The sequence below is a fragment of the Fusarium oxysporum genome, chromosome IV (genome assembly GCF_013085055.1).
Source record: "Fusarium oxysporum Fo47 chromosome IV, complete sequence".
NCBI lineage: Eukaryota > Fungi > Ascomycota > Sordariomycetes > Hypocreales > Nectriaceae > Fusarium > Fusarium oxysporum.
The window spans coordinates 2492076-2510796 of NC_072843.1; the positions used below are offsets into that span (position 1 = coordinate 2492076).

At 48.2% G+C, this 18721-nt stretch overlaps 3 protein-coding genes across 3 annotated transcripts; 2 read left to right on the plus strand and 1 right to left on the minus strand.

The window, feature by feature from the left end:
• Nucleotides 1-493: 493 nt before the first annotated feature.
• Nucleotides 494-2822, minus strand: FOBCDRAFT_131667 (transport protein Avl9-domain-containing protein; the record flags this gene model as incomplete). Its single annotated transcript, XM_059607887.1, has 4 exons — nt 494-1759; nt 1798-2019; nt 2074-2500; nt 2557-2822. The coding sequence occupies 4 exons, from the start codon at nt 2820-2822 to the stop codon at nt 494-496; spliced, it is 2181 nt and encodes a 726-aa protein (XP_059464687.1).
• Nucleotides 2823-8825: 6003 nt separating this feature from the next.
• Nucleotides 8826-10420, plus strand: FOBCDRAFT_30096 (guanine nucleotide binding protein, alpha subunit). Its single transcript, XM_031178978.3, has 6 exons — nt 8826-9117; nt 9183-9528; nt 9585-9713; nt 9768-9897; nt 9959-10197; nt 10251-10420. The coding sequence occupies exons 1-6, from the start codon at nt 8994-8996 to the stop codon at nt 10348-10350; spliced, it is 1068 nt and encodes a 355-aa protein (XP_031044865.1). The 5' UTR covers nt 8826-8993; the 3' UTR covers nt 10351-10420.
• A 3584-nt stretch (nt 10421-14004) lies between these two features.
• Nucleotides 14005-17366, plus strand: FOBCDRAFT_30114 (glycosyl transferase). Its single transcript, XM_031178977.3, has 7 exons — nt 14005-14222; nt 14378-14698; nt 14752-15017; nt 15070-15579; nt 15632-16548; nt 16602-16674; nt 16722-17366. Exons 1-7 carry the CDS (start codon nt 14060-14062, stop codon nt 17127-17129), a joined length of 2658 nt encoding a protein of 885 aa, XP_031044864.3. The 5' UTR covers nt 14005-14059; the 3' UTR covers nt 17130-17366.
• Nucleotides 17367-18721: the final 1355 nt, after the last annotated feature.

Genomic DNA, 18721 nt, shown 5'->3' on the forward strand with positions numbered 1-18721 from the left:
AGAAATGGGGCTTGGTAAACAATAGATGATCAGCAATTTGAGCATGTGGCTACCTCTCCCTCGACCCTCCCTAAGTTTCTTTCTACGTGTTCATTCACTTATTTATTCTCTATGTTTTGGGTCTTGATGATTTGGTACCTTGGGCGGGGAGAAAGTTGTTTGCAAAGGAAGAATCAGTTGGCTTGGGATCAGGGACTGGCTGCAAAAAGGGCTCTGTAGAAATGGACTGCTGAAAGAAATAAAAAGGCCTCAGCGGACAAGTTATAAAAACAGTGCATGTAAAGGACTTATTTAAAGTGAAACTATTAGCCATTTCGATCTTTCTATACTGTAATCTTGCATGGCTCGTTCAATATTAATTACAAACTATATCAAGACACAATGGGTGATATATATATACATAATGCGGCCAAAATCGCCCGCTTTGATTACCTTTATATTCATGAAGCGGCCGTCCATATTCCCTGTTTTCTGGGCTTTCTTTGTTAACTTATCATTCTTTAGTCGTTACACCGTTCTCGTTGCGAGGAGGGCCTGCGCTTGGCAGTTTATCTTTCGAACCAACAACTCCCTCGGTCTGAAACCCATCGTCCTTCTTTTCGGGCACTGGTGGACCTGGAAGAGGCTTGTTGATCCCCGAGGTCGGCCGGCTGCCTGGCTCGCTGACTCCCGAGAGGATACTCTCGCTGAAGCTTGCTCCTCTCCCTGGTCGTGCAGTTGCATCATCGGAACTGCCACCTCGAGATACGGGAGCGCTGATCATCTGGTAGTCTTTGTCGATGGGACTGCTTGAACTCGAGTCGTCCATTGACTTGTCAGCCTTGGGGGCTGGTTTGCGACCCCAGCCAGCACCCCATCCACTTGTTCGGCGCTTCTCACCAGCCCAAGCTGCCCAACTTCCGATGTAAGCACCGGCACGCGCACCAGCTGATTGTCCTTGCTGTCCGGTTTTTGAAGGGTCTTGTCCGGCCGGCTGACTAGAACCGTTCAGCGGCGATGCTGCGCGAGCTTCTTCAGCGCGGCGCCGTTGTGCTTCACGCAAAGCTTCCATGTCAGCATACAATTTATTAAGAACAAAGGATGCCTTTTCGCGACCAGCGGCAAGATTCCGACCGAGGACTTCTTTGCCCTGCGCAAAACGCTCGTCCAGATGCAGTTCTTTCACTTGCTCTGCGATGCGACGCTGTACATCCTCGATGTTCAAGCCTCCTGCACAAGGGTGTCGAGGGTCGACAATGTCGAACAAATGGGAATCAGTGTTTCCGTTCCACATGCGGTAGTTCTCAGTGCGCTTCCAAGCCTCCACCCACTCATAACCAAAGTCTGCGACAGGATCACCCTCAACCTCTGGAAGGATGGCTTTGGGGTTGTTTGGGTTCACGTTAAGATAGTTGTGGTATTTGACGGAGGAGATAAGAGCGAGAATGTACTCTTCGAACTGGAGCCTGATAAACTCCTCGCTTCCGACGTATTTCAACGTCTTCGGCCTGCTAGGGTTGGCTTCGTCCCATGTCTCGTTGATCTCATGAGTTAAATAGTCTATCCACCTCCGGTCCGCAGCGGTGAGAGTCAAAGCGCTTCTGAGTGACGGAGAATTGATGACAACTGAGTCCTCGTCCAGATTGATGAGAATATCACTGTAGCGATCCTTCTGCTGCAGGAGAAGTGAGTTTGTACTGCCGACAATATAGGACTTTGTGCCAAAGTCGGCGAGAATATCAAGTTGTTGCAGAGGGGTATAGGGTCCAAACAAGCTTCCCTATTTGCTATCAGTTCCTGTTTGGATCGAGTTGTGACGAGACTAACCTTGCCAAATATCTGGAGTGGTAGGCCCATGTAGCAGAGGAGGGAGTTGCGATCACTAGTTCGCAAACTGGTAGGCTTTGATAGACTTGTCTCGTAGCTGTTCAACTCTGGGTCTGCACTATCCTGCAGGTTGCGAATGAGGCCGGGTATCAAGGACAAAAGAGAAAATTGCATCATGCACAACCTGTCACATCTCGACCCAAAGAAGAGCATCTGGAAATACCTGTCAGCAATCTTCGTCACAGTGGGGAAAACCAGCAGTGTTACCTTCGGTTGGAGGAGGCAACACTTCAACAAAACCAAAGTTTGCCATTTGTATTCGTGTATCAGTTCACGAAGACTCATACCGAGATATTGGTCTCGGTCTACCTGGTCATTGAGAATGCCTTTGGATTTCTCATCTGCCAGGCTCTCCTGGAATCTGCGGAGAATCTCAACATCGGTAAACTCACGCTGCGCAAACCAAGCCTGCGTGACAATACTCAGACGCTCACGAAGCATGCCGAAGAACTGAGGGCTATCGGCAATGACCACAACAGCCTTCTGGACAGTGGATCGCGTAACATCGGCAGGGCGATTGATGAGCTGAGACGAGTCAAGTTGTCGGGTGCACGAAATTCCAAACAGTGACGTAGCGGGTTTCGTCTCCGTCTCTGGGCGAAGCAGCGTAAAGTATGAGAAGTCCTCCTCGGATCTACACAGATTTCTCAGCACCATTCAGAAGTGTCAAAACCGCAATAAACAACTCACGCATGCGCCCCGTCACTCAAGGCCATGAAAGGTAGCAAAGACCAGCCATAATCAGCCGCAGGATCACTCCCCTCGTCTGCTCCAAACCAATTCTCGACTTCTGGGCCCCTTGCATGATGGAATCCGACAACAGTAACAAGCGGGATGAAATCGACCTTGGTAGAGGATGCAGGGGAGGAGGGTAGAATGGGTGAGAGTATGGGCTTGAGGTCATCGTGGGACTCGGGTGCGCCAAGACCGCTAGGAGGAGATTCGTCGGAGCTCATTGTGTGGTCTTTTTCTCTCGAGGTCATGCGCTAGAAGTCGGCCATGTAGATATCCAACTATCGTATTCCAGAAAGGATATGTATATAGTTATAAGTTGCTTATATCACGACGCGCGAGGGGCTGGTCGATCGACAGTTGAGAAGGTTCGTTGACGTGATAAGGGGGTTGCTTGACTCGAGCTGCAATGCCAGGGATGGAGGCGATTTTGTTGAACGTTGGACGTTGAGGCGCCTGAATTGTAGTGAAGTTGGATTCTAATTAAAGGTTCGATGCTGCGGCTTTCAGAATATCGATATATTTTGGCGAGATGTTCAGAGGTAAGACTTGTTATAGGGCGTGAGTATCAATGAAGGTTCAAGGTCGCATAGCGATCATGGGTTCCCCTCGACAAATGCGGTATCCAAACAGGACTTCTTGACGAATAGGTATTAAGTTTTCAGATAAGATAAAGGCCCGCTTAGTACCTTAGCTTCGCTTGTTTCGGACGGGATTGTAAATATGATGGACATCAATTCATGATGATGTTGAGAGAAGACGAAATCAAGAAAACAGGAGGAAAGAAAGGTTGAAATAGACAATGCAGGGTCAACAGCTAGCCGGGAGGATGGGTACTATCACGGGAAGGTTTCCCAATGTCCAGGTACCTCAGGTGCTAATATAGAGGGGCAGGTCTGAATAAAAATCACCAATTAAACATGCACGTCCCCTATATCCAAGATCAATGCTATCAGAATGGTTGATGAATTATTAATTGGACACATCTCCGCCTTTTAGATAAAGGAAGCATGGACCCCATTAGTTAAGTCTATCGTACTTTGGCTGCATTCGCACCTCGAAGCTGTTCTTCCGATCTATGAATGCCCTGAGTCAAAAGAATGACGTATGAATCTTTCCAATGCCTCATTCTCAAACGTCAGAAACATTCCTCCCACAGACCTCGATACTGGCTAAGCACAATCCTCTCTTCAGCTATGATTGGTCATTTGTATCCTTGTCCAATGAAGCAAGTCGACGTGTCTTGCATAATTTAGTTACTTGCCCAGTACCTACTAGCCTAGCAATATCGCCCCGGGCGATATGAATTAGCACGATGAGCCTCAGCTTCCGTCATCTGGCTCAGCCATCTCACAAGATGTTGTGGTTGTGGTTCGTGCTGCCACAGGAGGTGTGTGAGAACGCCTGATTGTTCAGAGGGACGGCTTCCAAACTACTATGATGTCCGGGCAATTTACCACAAATGAGATCTCGGAAGAGGCTGCAATGATCTTGATCTCTGCGCATATGGAGTACCACATTAATGTATTAAACCATACCTACTAAGGTAAGGTATCTTGTAAGCTGTTTCTATTGAGTGGCCACCTGTAGCCTCGAGGTCATGCATAAAAAACCGCTTATCTAATACTTGATCACCAAATGTCCAGTGGTAAGGCTTCAGAGATAAAGAGAGTAAGAAACTAGTACTAGAGTCAATTAATAAGTGAAGCACATTAACTCGTAGTCCTGGTCCATCACTGACATCGACAGCATTAACTGGGCCAATCAGTGTATTTCATACCCTCGCTCATATAAATCTAATCGATTGAGAGAGTTTCGACCACTCGATTTCCTTACGTCACGTGCTGGCTTCCGAAGGCGTTGGCAAACTCCTAGAGCAATGCACAAACGTAACGGTTCAACTGCCCCAATCTGATCGCACTTCAACATGGGTCTCGAGGAAATACAGTGTCGTGGCTTTGGCCCTGAATATGTCACTGGGAAACTCATTAAGGCAAAGAAATAGGAATGTAAGATCACGGTGGGTCAGCCTCTGAGAGGCTTAAGAAGTTCAAATTTTTGGCATGGGTGAGAATAGAAGGCCTTGTAAGTCAATGTTTTGACATCCAATATCGCTGAGCCGCCAGATCAGAGGACACGACCCCAGACTTCACTAATAAGCCATAGCCGACTATTCATTTGGTAGTTGACGGATGAGGCAAAAAAACATTATCAAAATGGAGTGCCGTGCTGGATTCCATTCATGCTTGGGCGACAAAGGGTTTCGTTTATTCCACAAACTTGTTTTCAGGCTTCACAATACGGTGATAGTACTGTACCGTCCACACTCGTGGTTAAAACGACATATCTAGCAATAACAACTTAAGTATAGCCAATTCATTTTAAATGGTCGAAACAAGAACAAATATACTTATTGCATGGCCCAGTGCCCTCATTTCCTACATACTATATATGTGCCGCATTGGCTCAACGGCTGGGTTTTGGATCAGCAGCTTGGTAGAGAGGTCATGATATTGTATGTCGAGATGAGGCAGGAAAGCAATCAAGCACATGATGAGGCTTCCCCAAGATCAAGCAAGCAATTATAGCCCCAAAGTCCGACCGGCTGGGCGGAGTGGTTAGTGGTAGAGACACAGCCGAGTCATGCGTGGTTGTAGTATGCACATGTGGTATCGCTCTGCGCTTTCTATATAGTAGGTAGATAGACATCACTACAGCTGATGTTTCATCAACGGCTTTGAGTAACACAGCTAAAGCTGGGGGCGATGAGGAAAGCAGAATTGACTGGTGGTGGTGAAGGTTCTCGATGCTTCAATGTCTAATCAGAGAGGTACGCACTTCTTCCGTGCGACATAAAATACATGACAGGGTCACCTAACTGAAGTGTATGTCAGATCAATAACATATCTTTCCCGGCTTCCATGGTTTACTGAGTTTCCCTTGGTGCAACTTTAACTTCCATTTCTCGAGGAAACTTTTAGAAATGGAGCATAATAAGATCAGGTAATCTTTCTGCCAAACCAGCTTTCAACGGTGCGTGGTTTTAAGGCGAGGCTTATTGGTGTGCCTCAGATATGGAAGCCTGGTGCATCGGTGAGGGAGATAGGAAGGGTTTGGGGCGTCGGCGAGGGTTTCTGCAGGCAAACACCAATGCAGCTTGGTACGAGAAGCCGAAAAGGAATATGCAATAATATGTAAACATGGGTTGCATTAGCACTCCACTTTATCTCCAGGAATCCCAAAGGGACCCCCTGTTAAAAAATTCCACTGACCGGGCTTCGTCTTTTGTGTTGCGGACGCTCTTTGTTTGGTCCCAGAAAACTCAATTTCCCTTGGCCTTCGTCTGTGGGGCTGTTTCTTCATCTTTGATGAATTCTGCAAATTGATGAGACGAAACAAATTCTGTTTTTGACAGCGCGTGGCACGGTGCGATTGTCTAGAATTATTCGAGGAATGCGGATAAATCCACCCAACCTTATTAGATCTCACGACGCTACGAGCAGCGCCCTCAGCGAAGAGTCTTGGGACCCAGATTGGGTGAGCCGTCATTAGCTAAGACAGCTCGGGAAACATGGAGAGGTGAGTCCCCTACAGGGGCCAGTAGAGGGAGACGTCAGGGAGTTAGGTAAAGTCCATCCAAGCCAGGCGGCCAGGCTATAGAGGGGCTGAGAGGGCTGGCATATGCGGGCGGCAAGACACTCTCTCCACTGGGTCCGCCGTCCCATCTTGATCTCGAAGAAGATTAATTGTCGATATGCATCGAGTGTGCAGTTTTCGTCAAGGACTCGAGGCGTCGAGTCTTCATGGCATTTCTAATAAGCTCTCATAGCCACTATCGAGTACTGGACAGGACCTAGCACAAGCTTTATGGCCAGCAGAGATCTCGCCAAGCCGCCGCGAATGAAGTTTGAAACATTGGCCAATTAAAATATGCTTTTGGCACGTTGATCAGTCCCCTACGGATTCTGCAGGAAGTGCAGGAGCGTCAATCCATGGTCGACTTACCCTTGTTCGGAAATAGAATGGCGACCAATACCGCCAGAGCCTGTGTTAAGCGCAATTTGAACCGGGATATGGACAGAGCTGCAATGTCCACCCTGAAAACAGATGAGTAGGTAAAAATAACGAGGGGCGACAGAGGGCTCTACTGATAGATTCACTTTGAGCCGCTCTTATATCAATTGTGATGAGATGAAACTAGATATTTCAATTTAGTCTCACATCGAGTTGGCCATTCTCCGCGGCACAAGGTTTGACCTGGTCGAGACTCCTAATTACCTAGTAGTTGGGGGATCATAAATTTGCACGGAGCTCCTGCAGTGATAATTGCAAATAAGGTGGCCAAACAAGCAGCATCTGTAGTCAATGTCCTCAACAACGGGATGACAGCGAGTCTTGCTCTGCTATGTAACATACCTAACGACCTTGGAAGGTCATTTGAATGGCATGATCTGGAACTTATTGATAAACCAGAGCCAGAACCAGTGCTCAAGTCTCAAGAAGGTCCCGATAGTCTGGTCAATGGTATGGTACCTGTGCTGGCTAATAATACACCAGCGGGGGAACGACAGATGCGAAAAGCCCACTGGCGATGGCCACGGTGTTTTTGCCCGAGACTTGTATCGGTTCACACCGCTTTTGAAAGATAGAAAAATGCGTACTTCTCAAGGACCACCACTCTGAAAGGAATAACAAGATGGAGATTTCCGCATTGTCATATAGATATGTTGCACGAGCAGAGACTTGAAGCCAGACAGATCAGAAGCGGCGTTCCTTCAGCTCAACTTTTCATGGTGCTGAAGTCGTTGGCAGTCGGACGTCCCTTATGTATCAGGACATCTCACTACGTATGTCAAGCTTAGTACCCAGTAGGTAAGCAAGTGTGTAGTCTGTGGAATTGTGTTTGTGAAGATGCTCTATAATCCATGGAGGGTATTGCTGGTGAGGTTATTGAAATGGACGGCAGTATTATCATGTGGATATGAATGTGAATTTGTTTTTTGATCTCGGCGGAGAATAGCGCTGAGGTGAACCCCTTGGTCCTTGCCAGCAGCTGAAAGGTCTGCGGCGGTCCCTGCCTCCTGCTTGAATTGGATTGGATGTGGATGTGACGGTTGAATCGATTTTGCAAAGAAAGCAGGCGATGGCACGGTTGGTACCGATTGATAGGTACTTTCCCTACTTATGAATGTTTACTCGACCATGCCTTATTCCGTAGGTGCTCAGTGCAATTTAACCCTGCACCAGCTCAATTCAGTTCAGTTCAGTTCAGTTCAGTCCAGTCGATATCGCCTCCAACTTTGGCTGATGGCGTTCATCACCACGTTTCACTTTAGAGTCAAACACGACAAGGTTTCGCTATTTGACATTACTTCCGCTTGCGCTACTCTGCCGAGATCGTTGCAAAACTCCCTAAAGCGACTCTTCCACGAACGGTCGAGTCTCTTTGTAACCAACGATATCCGGTTGTAGGCACTCTGGTTTGCACCCCTCGTTCCCGTTAGAACATTGTTAGGAAGTTACTGGCTGCAGACGCCCCTTCAACCTGGCCATACCACCAGCTTCAACCCCCCAAGCCCTCAAGGCTCAGAAGTACTACCTAGCTAGGCTCCCTTCAAAATCTCTCGTCTTCACTCGCCTGCTCACTGGTTCGCGTTGGCTCGCACACCCCTGTCTTCACTCCTTCTCCACTGTCGGCTCTCTCACCAATTGGCACAGCCCTCCGCCGACTTTGTCTCGTCATCGTCGAGGCTCCTTAGTGCCTTTGTACTCTTTAGTCTCGCCCACGCGCCCTGCCTCCACGAAGCTCCCCCAGCACCATACAGTAGCTGGTTACGGCCGACAATCTGGAGCGACAAGGCCCGTCCATCCATCTCTTTCTCTTGTCTACCCACCGCCAAACATTCTCCTTCCAGCTTTCAGCCTCGACGCTGCTCAGGCATATCTCGCCCGACTTCATCTTTCAGTACTTTTCAAATTCGCTCGCCTGTCCCCAAGAAAACGCCTCGAGGACTCTTTTTCGAGGGTTCAAGTCTTGTCCGCGCCTCCTCGCCCGTAACGATCCGATCTCCCCGACCTCTCCGTTCATCCTTGACGTGCCCGATTACCTTTTGCTTCACCAACTTTTTATCGCATCTGTTCGTCAGTCTTCCTCAATCTTTCAATCCGAACCGAGCCAGCAGATCGAAATTCCAGCTACAAAAACCCTCACGACTGTCTACCTCCCCATTATCTCCACATTATACGACACCGCTTACTTCGCAAACCGTTGCGACCGTCATGCACGTCTGGAGATAAGCAACATCATAAATACCGAAGTGAACCTGTGCTCAGCACACCGATCACTTCCTTTTATCGAAGGGCCGTCTTTTCAGGTCATTTTGTGATCCGCCAAAATGGGCGCATGCATGAGCTCGAGTAATGAGGAGGCGGATCAGAAGAAGAAGAGTCAGGCTATCGATAAAATTCTGGAGGAAGACTCAAAACGATTACGGAAAGAATGCAAGATTTTGCTGCTAGGTAAGGGTGTCGAGGCGACAGGCGAAGCGCTGAACTCAAGCTCGGATAGTTAACAACTTTGGCAGGTTCTGGCGAGAGTGGCAAGTCGACGATTGTCAAACAGATGAAAATTATCCATCTCAAAGGATACTCGGAAGATGAGCTGTTCAATTACCGGCCAACTGTCTTTAAAAACCTTGTGGAGTGCGCCAAGGCCGTTATTATGGCCATGCAACAATTCGACATCGAGCCCCAAAACGAGGAGAACAAGGCACATGCGGAGTTCCTATTAGAATACCAAGCCGAGTCTGGTCCTCAAGCGCAAATCGATCCGAAAGTGGGCGCAGCGGTACAAGCTCTGTGGAACGATCCAGCGAAGGATCTTCTCATGGAGCATCAGACAGAGTTCTACCTCATGGATTCCGCCGAATAGTATGTTGAAGCATTTAATATCGAGCGCGGATTGTTGTTGACTTCCCTTGTTCTAGTTTCTTTCAGGAAGCGATGCGAATAGTATCATCAGACTATTTACCGAACGAAATGGATGTACTCCGAGCGCGAACGAAGACAACAGGTATCTATGAGACGAGATTCCAAATGGGGCAACTAAGCATTCAGTAAGAACATGCAACTTCCGCACCGGACACTGGCTTCTATTAACACTTGGGCAGTATGTTCGATGTTGGTGGTCAACGAAGTGAGAGAAAGAAGTGGATCCACTGCTTTGAGAATGTCACATCGATCATCTTCTGTGTGGCATTGAGCGAATATGATCAAGTCCTGCTCGAGGAGAGCAGTCAGGTAAGACTGGAAATTGCAATAATGGTTGGTATCATAGAACGTCGTCTAACATAAGCATTAGAACCGAATGATGGAGAGTTTGCTCCTTTTTGACTCGGTTGTCAACTCGCGGTGGTTCATGCGTACTAGCATCATACTGTTCCTCAACAAGGTTGACATTTTCAAGCAAAAGCTGAGCAGGTCTCCGCTGGGCAATTACTTTCCCGATTACTCGGGTGGTAACGATGTCAATAAAGCAGCCAAGTATCTACTCTGGCGATTCAATCAGGTCAATCGGGCGCATCTAAACCTGTATCCCCAGTAAGTTTAGTTAGTGTCGACAATGGCTCCTACAGGTTTCTAACATAACATAGCTTGACGCAAGCAACAGATACGTCGAACATTCGACTCGTTTTCGCAGCAGTCAAAGAGACTATCTTGAATAACGCACTTAAGGACTCGGGCATTCTTTGATAGCGAATCACTGCTCATTTGAATTTACAAGCACGATGTTAACGGCACGGAACTGTTGGCTGGCGTCGAGAGCATTTTCTTTTGGAGTTTGGGGCACGGGGCTCAGGACGACATCGATTTTATACGATCCTTGCTTTATTTATTTATTTTTGTTCACGCGACACCTATACTCGGAGCCTTCATCGGGTATAGTATCCACGGCTACGAACGAGCATTTTTCTTGTGCCAGTCCCTTCGCCGGCTCACGATCCCTGGAGATGCACTTGATTATCTGCAGCTCAGGGCAACCCCCTTCCGAAAAGAGTACAATCGACATGGAGTTGAATTTACGGTTTATATATCTTGGTCTGGCAAATACTGTGCTTTATCGAGTTTTGGGCGATTAGACCTTACACGAGCTCAGGGTTCGGGTTGGGCTTTACTCAATTGGGATTTGAAGCATTGTATGACACGGGAACGAAGGGGTTCACAATGCGACCCGGGTTGGTGTCGTGAAGCTGCTTAGCGAAGCAGTGTGGTCACTTTGGATTGAAAAGAAATCCCGGAGTGCGGGATAGGCGGGGACATTACGCTACTAGCATTCCTATGGCTTCTGTCGAGCTTAAGATGCGGGAGAGAACAGGCGTATGGTTTCCGTTTCCAGGGAGATTGGTGTTTAAGGAGCTGACTGGGAACATCAATGAAAGCCGGACTCATCGTCTGGCATGCTAATGGGTTGCTTATCTTCTCCAGGTACATATGTAGTTCTCGACTCGAACGAGGCGAATTGACGATATTTATATCATGGAATCACCTTTGATGGACTCAATTTAAATAGGGTATATATAATGGCTGTGAAGTGAAAGATGGATTTTGTTCCAGCGAGATGGCTTGCTTGCCTGGGTACACTACGACAGTGATAAACTGTTGGTATGTGGACAGTCGCTTGGCGTAGGCCCAATAGCTTTACGCTCCGCGAAACGTGATATTGTGAATCTAGGGAGGATACAGGCTTTACTAGGAAAGGGGAAAGTTTTATGACGGGGTTTGGCCAGGAACCCAATATCATCAACATACGACGTTCCTGGAGCTATTTACCATGTATTGGTCGAGATGAGGGGCTGAATGTGGATTGGAGCTTGGACCGCGAGCCATGAGGCGATCGACAAACTAGGCTAGTGGACAGGGGCCTACGCTTATGAATTACTGTGTATATCCATCATGACTGTCCGAACAAGGACGTGGCGTGTTGAAGCTCAGCATCCTACTTGTGTTATAATGGGTGGCAGTTGTCAACTGTCAGATTTGATTTTATGAGGTCAAGTTAAGTTATATAGCCATCAAGACCCGGGCTCTCATCACCAATTTCAACCTCGGGGGGTCGAGCACGTGTCGTAGTATGCCCGTGCGTGTGGTACTAGAGCTTGTTCTCTATACAGTTCTCTCAACACTCTCAGACCGTATCATTTGCCAGGACCCATCTCGGTGCTACCGACGTCGTGGCATGCGGGGGATCCATATACCAGAGACTTTGTGCTCGATATAGTCCTCAAACCAACATTGATTCTCGTTAGACCAGGCATGCGTACCAAGAAGCCTTGCCAACGCCTTGCCCTCGCATACCCTGTAGCTATGGTATGGTTTTGGAGAGCGTATGCGGACGATCAATATTTTGCACTGAGGCCTCTATAACGCACTGGGTTGTCCTGGAAGGCTATAAGCTACAAAATTCAACATCTTTGTCAAGATAACAAGCTAGCTACTTGTTGAGTTTGATATCCAGGCTCCTTCGCGTCACATGTAGCTCTGCTGGACTCGGTGACACCGCGTCGTGACGAACAAGGTTGTGAATTTGTGAGGTCTTAGCTTAGGTCGAGACCGAGTATCGTTGAACTAAAACAGCTGAGCTCATGCTGAAAAAGTGCTACTGCTGCGTAACAAACACACCGGACGTCACGGCCCCGCAATCCGTTGTGAGAAAAGCTGACGCTAAGTACGAAGCATTGATTCTTGTGTGTGTACCTGTGTGGGTGGGACCGTCTTGGAGTATGCACTGTCAGCAAATAAGTTGCTTGACAATGTATGGGGTTCAAGATACGGTCTGTATTTGCAATGGTAGCTGGCATGAGGGGGAGGGGGAGGACATTCATCGGGCTCTTTCTACAGGAAGCTTGACTGCCTGAGGTTAGGTCGCTTAGAAAGGTTGGAGGGGCAATGGATTCAATGAAGACATCGGGTTCACATGTCTAGACGCACTACATATATTCACTATTCGAATGGTGGAAGGCACCTCTTTCAAGCAATAGCATAGGTATCATGACTGTCCATGCTATGTATTATGCGCCGTACTGCGAGAAGATCAAGTTTATGACGATTTGTCGTCTTTGCTACTACTCTCGATACCTCTATGTACCTGGTTGGATCGCATCGCATGTTCTACAAGAGTAGGTGTGCGTCGTATGTCGTCATGTCACAGAACGGTTGCTGCGGGGGAGGGGAACCATGCCGCCAGTTGGTGTTGGTATGTGACCTAGCTGAGGGACGAAAGAAAGCTTAGGATCTTTATCCTAAATGGCAAAAAGACTTAGGTAAACTATCATAAACTTAGGGGACTATTTGATGAGCTTATTTTGGCATCTTCTATCAAGGTCTCAAGTTTTCTTGCTCCCCGAGGCCTAGTCATTGCGGGAGAGCAAGCAAGAGGACGGCATTGGCCGGTAAGCGGAGCAAAAGAGACGAAATGCGACGCAGTATGGGTTAGGGCTCTAGGTAATGCTACATTCAACGAGCAAGACAAAACAAGATCACACGCTAGGCAGCCCGTCGTTCGTGGAGAGGTTGTCATGATACCATATTAGAATGGATCCGCTCATGGTGGAGGAGACTGGACGGGAAGCTCCCTCCCACTACTCCGTACCATCAATCGTTGCACTTACCCAGAGACAGACTGACTATAAGCTCCCTGCAGCTCCCCTCAGCTCATACCTCTTGAGCTACTTTCCCTCCTCTCTCCCTCTTTCTTTTCCAATCTCTCTTACAGTCCATCCTCCGCTGACCTCTCAATATTCTCTTCACAGCATCTGTTCGTCAATTGACATAAAACCAACCATATTACCCTCTCTCATCTTTACCTCGACTTGTTTCATCCCTGTCATTCTTCCCCTCAAATCTTCTTTGTCTACTCCACCAAGCTCCCCTGTTCACCAAGCTCCCGCCTTCTCCGGATCCCCATCAACTAAACAGACGGCCTCTCTGGACAACTGAATACGCACAGGTTCTCTGTCCTGTCCTCAACGAACTCTATAGAGAAACACAATAGCCCAGATTCAACATAACCCCGTTCGCATATATATTTACCTTGTCTAGATCAGATCCCTGCACTTATTGGGATTCTGAGCCGCCACGATAAAAGCAGGGCACGCAAGAAACTACTGCAGCTTTACCTTGCACCTTCAACCCCGCTCCCCCACCCAAAGCTGTGGCACCTCGCGTCGTTAGCCAGTCGTGTTATCTATCGTCGAGAACTCGTTGAGTGGCATCAGTAAACCTTGTTGTTGATGTAGGTGATCTGATCTGATTCTCGCTTCACAAAAGGACAAGGGGCCTATCAATAGTGGTTGAGTATTTAACTGTTATGCCCCGGCACTGAAAGTTCTTATCTCTCTTCTCTCGTCCCTCAATTTCCTTACCGGCTGTCACCACTCGACTAACAAGCTTGTGGATAGAAGCGATGGCGTCTGAACAGCAGCGTTTGCCCACCCGTGAGAGGCGCCCCTCCACCTCCGCCCCGATTGTCGACATTCAGGGTGCAGTCGGCCCCGCAGGCATCTCCCGCCCAAAACACACCCGAACTGCCACTGGTTTCGGTCCTAGTGAGATCAAGAGCTTTGAAGGTACGTTGTCTATGCATTCAATCTGCAATTCGCTATGAATCGAATTGGTTTTCTCTGAGCTATTTTCAAACGTTAAGATTCTTTGTTTAATGCCTTTCCCCTGTCAAACTACTGGAAACGATCTGCTTGTGAATGTTGACTTACACCACCAACAGCCTCAATTCCCGAACCTCAGCGTGAAGCATGGAAGCGCAACCAGTCTAGTGGCTTTACTGGTAAAGACGGCTTCGAGAAAGAGGTTGTCCGCCACGTCGAGACCACTCTTGCCCGCTCTGTCTTCAACTGCGATGAGCATGCTGCCTACTCTGCTACCAGCCTGGCTTTCCGTGATCGCCTGATCCTTGATTGGAACAGAACTCAACAGAGACAGACTTATCGCGATTCCAAGCGCGTTTACTACTTCAGTCTTGAGTTCTTGATGGGCCGTGCTCTTGACAATGCTATGCTCAACGTGGGTCAGAAGGATACTGCAAAGGGTAGGTTGATTCAGATCTGAGTTCATTGATACCTTGCTAATGTGAGCTGCTAGCTGGTCTTGCTGAGCTCGGCTTCCGAATCGAAGATATCATCACACAAGAGAATGACGCTGCGCTGGGTAACGGCGGTCTTGGTCGACTCGCTGCCTGTTTCCTCGACAGTCTGGCCTCCCTCAACTACCCCGCTTGGGGGTACGGTCTCCGATATCGATATGGCATTTTCAAGCAGGAAATTGTCGATGGATACCAAGTCGAGGTGCCTGATTACTGGCTCGACTTCAACCCCTGGGAGTTCCCACGACACGACGTCACTGTTGATGTAAGTCATTGAAAACTTGATCGACAGTCAAGCACAGCTAATATGGATACAGATTCAATTCTTTGGACATGTTAGAAAGACTACTGATGAGAATGGCAAGTCCGTTGCTATTTGGGAGGGTGGTGAGATCGTTCAGGCCGTTGCCTACGATGTTCCTATCCCCGGCTACGACACACCCACAACAAACAACCTGAGACTGTGGTCCAGCAAAGCTTCTGGTGGAGAGTTTGACTTCCAGAAGTTCAACAATGGTGATTACGAGAGTTCAGTTGCCGATCAACAACGAGCTGAGACCATCAGCGCTGTTCTGTACCCTAACGACAATCTGGAGCGTGGAAAAGAACTTCGGCTGAAGCAGCAGTACTTTTGGGTTGCTGCCTCGTTGTACGATATCGTTCGCCGTTTCAAAAAGTCCAACCGCCCTTGGAAGGAGTTCCCCGACCAGGTGGCTATCCAGCTCAACGATACCCACCCTACACTGGCCATCGTGGAGTTGCAGCGAATTCTCATTGACATTGAGCACCTTGAATGGGACCTGGCCTGGGAAATTGTCGTGAATACCGTAAGTTGATCTACCACCATGTCCTTTCATCATCTAATCTAATTGTTTCCAGTTCGGTTACACCAATCATACTGTGCTGCCCGAAGCTCTGGAGAAATGGCCTGTTGGTCTGATCCAGCACCTTCTACCTCGACACTTGCAGATTATTTACGATATCAATCTGTTCTTCCTCCAGAAGGTCGAAAAGGCATTCCCCAATGACCGAGATATCTTGAGAAGAGTGTCCATCATCGAGGAATCTCAAACAAAGATGGTACGCATGGCGTACTTGGCTATTGTTGGATCACACAAGGTCAACGGTGTTGCTGAATTGCACTCGGATCTCATCAAAACCACTATCTTCAAGGACTTTGTCGAGATCTACGGCCCTGACAAGTTTACCAACGTGACCAACGGCATCACTCCTCGCCGCTGGCTCCACCAGGCCAACCCTCGTCTTTCGGAGCTCATTGCTTCCAAGGTTGGGGGTAATGGCTTCCTCAAGGACCTCACCACTCTAAACCAGCTCGAGAAGTATGCTGATGACAAGGAATTCCGTAAGGAGTGGTCCGAGATCAAGTATGCCAACAAAGTCCGACTCGCTAAGCTCATCAAGTCGGCCGTAGGTGTCACTGTGAACCCTGCGGCGTTGTTTGATGTTCAAGTCAAGAGAATCCACGAGTACAAGCGACAGCAGCTCAATATCTTCGGTGTTATTCATCGATATCTCCACCTCAAGTCACTGTCCCCTGAGGAGCGCAAGAAGGTCGTTCCTCGTGTCTCCATCTTTGGAGGCAAGGCCGCCCCCGGCTACTGGATGGCGAAGCAGATTATTCATCTCGTCAATGCTGTTGGCTCTGTGGTGAATAATGATGAGGATATTGGAGATCTTCTCAAGGTCATCTTCTTGCCTGACTACAACGTTAGCAAAGCTGAGATTATCACCCCTGCATCGGACCTCAGCGAGCACATTTCTACTGCTGGCACCGAGTAAGTCAATATAAGCACCAAGGAATTAGTACCTTACCTAACATCTGTCGCAGGGCATCTGGTACCAGCAACATGAAATTTGTGCTGAATGGTGGTCTCATCATTGGCACTTGTGATGGTGCCAATGTAAGTAAATGAAATCTGCATTTGATTCCACGGCTGACCATGGATAGATTGAAATAACTCGCGAGATTGGCGAGAACAACATCTTCTTGTTTGGCAACCTCGCTGAAGACGTCGAAGATCTCCGACACAGCCACCAGTACGGCTCTCATGAAATTGACCCCGACTTGCAGAAAGTGTTTGCCGAGATCGAGAAGGGCACTTTTGGCTCGGTCCATGACTTTAGCGCCCTGGTCGCTGCTGTCCGTGATCACGGTGACTACTACTTGGTGTCTGACGACTTCCACAGCTACAACGAGACTCATAAGCTGGTGGATGAGGCGTATCAGAACCAGGAGGAATGGATCAAGAAGTCAATTACCTCTGTTTCTCGCATGGGATTTTTCAGTAGCGACCGCTGCATTGACGAGTATGCCGAGAGTATCTGGAACGCAGAGCCTCTCGTCGTCCATGATTAGATCATGAAGGACTAGTTTATGATAGAAGTAGACACGGCTATGTGGATAGTTTCACAGAGAGGCGTGAGGTTAGACACTCATGATGGAACGAGAGACAAGAGAAGGAATTGGGCAGACTGGTGACATATGATTGGCGGTGAAGAATGAATTCAACCTGCGAGACCATGACAAGAGTGGATAATGGATAGGCCCTCCCCTTGATAATGAAACGTGCATGGCATATATTACTCCTCTAAGTCTTGACTTTGGTGTGATTGTATCCCGTATAGGCTTGTTATTATGTGTGTTGGTTTTCCCGATATGTTGTTGGATCCGACTAAGGAAGGAAGTCTATATCGGTAATGCAGATCGATGAGGAGGCCTGCATGAGACTGAATGTCAACGCTGTATTTCCAAGCGATGATTCGCCGTGCGTAACCATGCAAGGCGTGTTGACCCATGTGTCCCTGTGGGGTTTCTAGAGAGACTTAGGAATCGATACGAGGACTTTGTGGGGTAGTAGGGTGCGACGAGATAGAAGGGGCTTGGAAGGTGAAGTTCTGGTGTATGACTTAGTAGACAGGGACATCTCAAATGATCTCTCGACCTTGCTCTGTTGCATATCGAATGCGAGCACTAGTCTGAGGAAACCATGCTCATCGCCTGATCAAACGGAATAGCACTAAATCTACTGTACGGCCGTCTAGAAAGATACAGCATATGTACATACATGTTAAATATAGGTTCAGCCAAAAGGGTGGTACCCTGAACCGGAACCGTGGGAGACGATGATGCCAACTAGTATAAAGACTCGGCTAGACGAAGTAGCGGAACCCGAGTCTAGGCGGGTGATCGGTACCAAGCGTCCGAATCGCTGTACTTAGTTGGACTGCAAAGACTCGGTACCGAATCTTTGGAATAGTCGGGGCGGGTGTTCCCTTGCTCGGTCGCTTCTACGTGTTAAGATCCGCGTCACGGGGCGGAAAAGATGCGCTGCAGAGAGTTTAACTATGCCCTGGATGCCGATCAAAAGATCTGGGCCGAAGTGGCATGATCGATCTGGGATGGCAAGAGGGTTGGTTCTGCTGGGTTAGGGGAGGATAGAATTTAGATCTTACATGGGATCGGATGGAAGATGAAAGTGTGGATGGCAATGGGATTAGGAGAGGATCGACAGGGCACGCTCGTGTTGTGAAGCCAGGGTTAAGGGACGATGGGGAAGATCTGAGCTCTGAAAAATCGCGAGGGTCGTGGTTTACGATATTATGAGTTAGAAAGCCCAGCGAGTGAGGATAGTACTCAGTTAGTTATTGGATGCGAGGAATTCAAGGAAGGTCAAGATGACACTGAGGCATATCATGCTGAGACCTTACCGCAACAACGAAATGAGTAATTGATAAGGGAGAACAGCACTACGCCCGACCAAGCATATCAAGGCTGTAACATGAATCGTTGACATAGACAACTCCAGTGCGAGATGTTGTTGATGGGTAACCCTCGCCCTGAGGTGTGGGACTTTGGATTCTGGTACGACACAGATGCAGCTGAAAGCCCAAGGCTTTCATCTATGACGTAGAGAATCGATCGAGAGACAGATCTCTGAAAACCTGAAC

What these genes read in the sequence shown, in the direction of transcription:
- FOBCDRAFT_30096 (XM_031178978.3), top strand. Translation starts at nt 8,994, where the DNA reads ATGGGCGCATGCATGAGCTCGAGTAATGAGGAGGCGGATCAGAAGAAG. An exon ending in ATGCAAGATTTTGCTGCTAG is followed by an intron (nt 9,118 to 9,182) that starts GTAAGGGTGTCG and finishes CAACTTTGGCAG; the next exon opens with GTTCTGGCGAGAGTGGCAAG. An exon ending in ATGGGGCAACTAAGCATTCA is followed by an intron (nt 9,714 to 9,767) that starts GTAAGAACATGC and finishes ACACTTGGGCAG; the next exon opens with TATGTTCGATGTTGGTGGTC.
- FOBCDRAFT_30114 (XM_031178977.3), top strand. Translation starts at nt 14,060, where the DNA reads ATGGCGTCTGAACAGCAGCGTTTGCCCACCCGTGAGAGGCGCCCCTCC. An exon ending in TCAGAAGGATACTGCAAAGG is followed by an intron (nt 14,699 to 14,751) that starts GTAGGTTGATTC and finishes GTGAGCTGCTAG; the next exon opens with CTGGTCTTGCTGAGCTCGGC. An exon ending in ATTTCTACTGCTGGCACCGA is followed by an intron (nt 16,549 to 16,601) that starts GTAAGTCAATAT and finishes CATCTGTCGCAG; the next exon opens with GGCATCTGGTACCAGCAACA.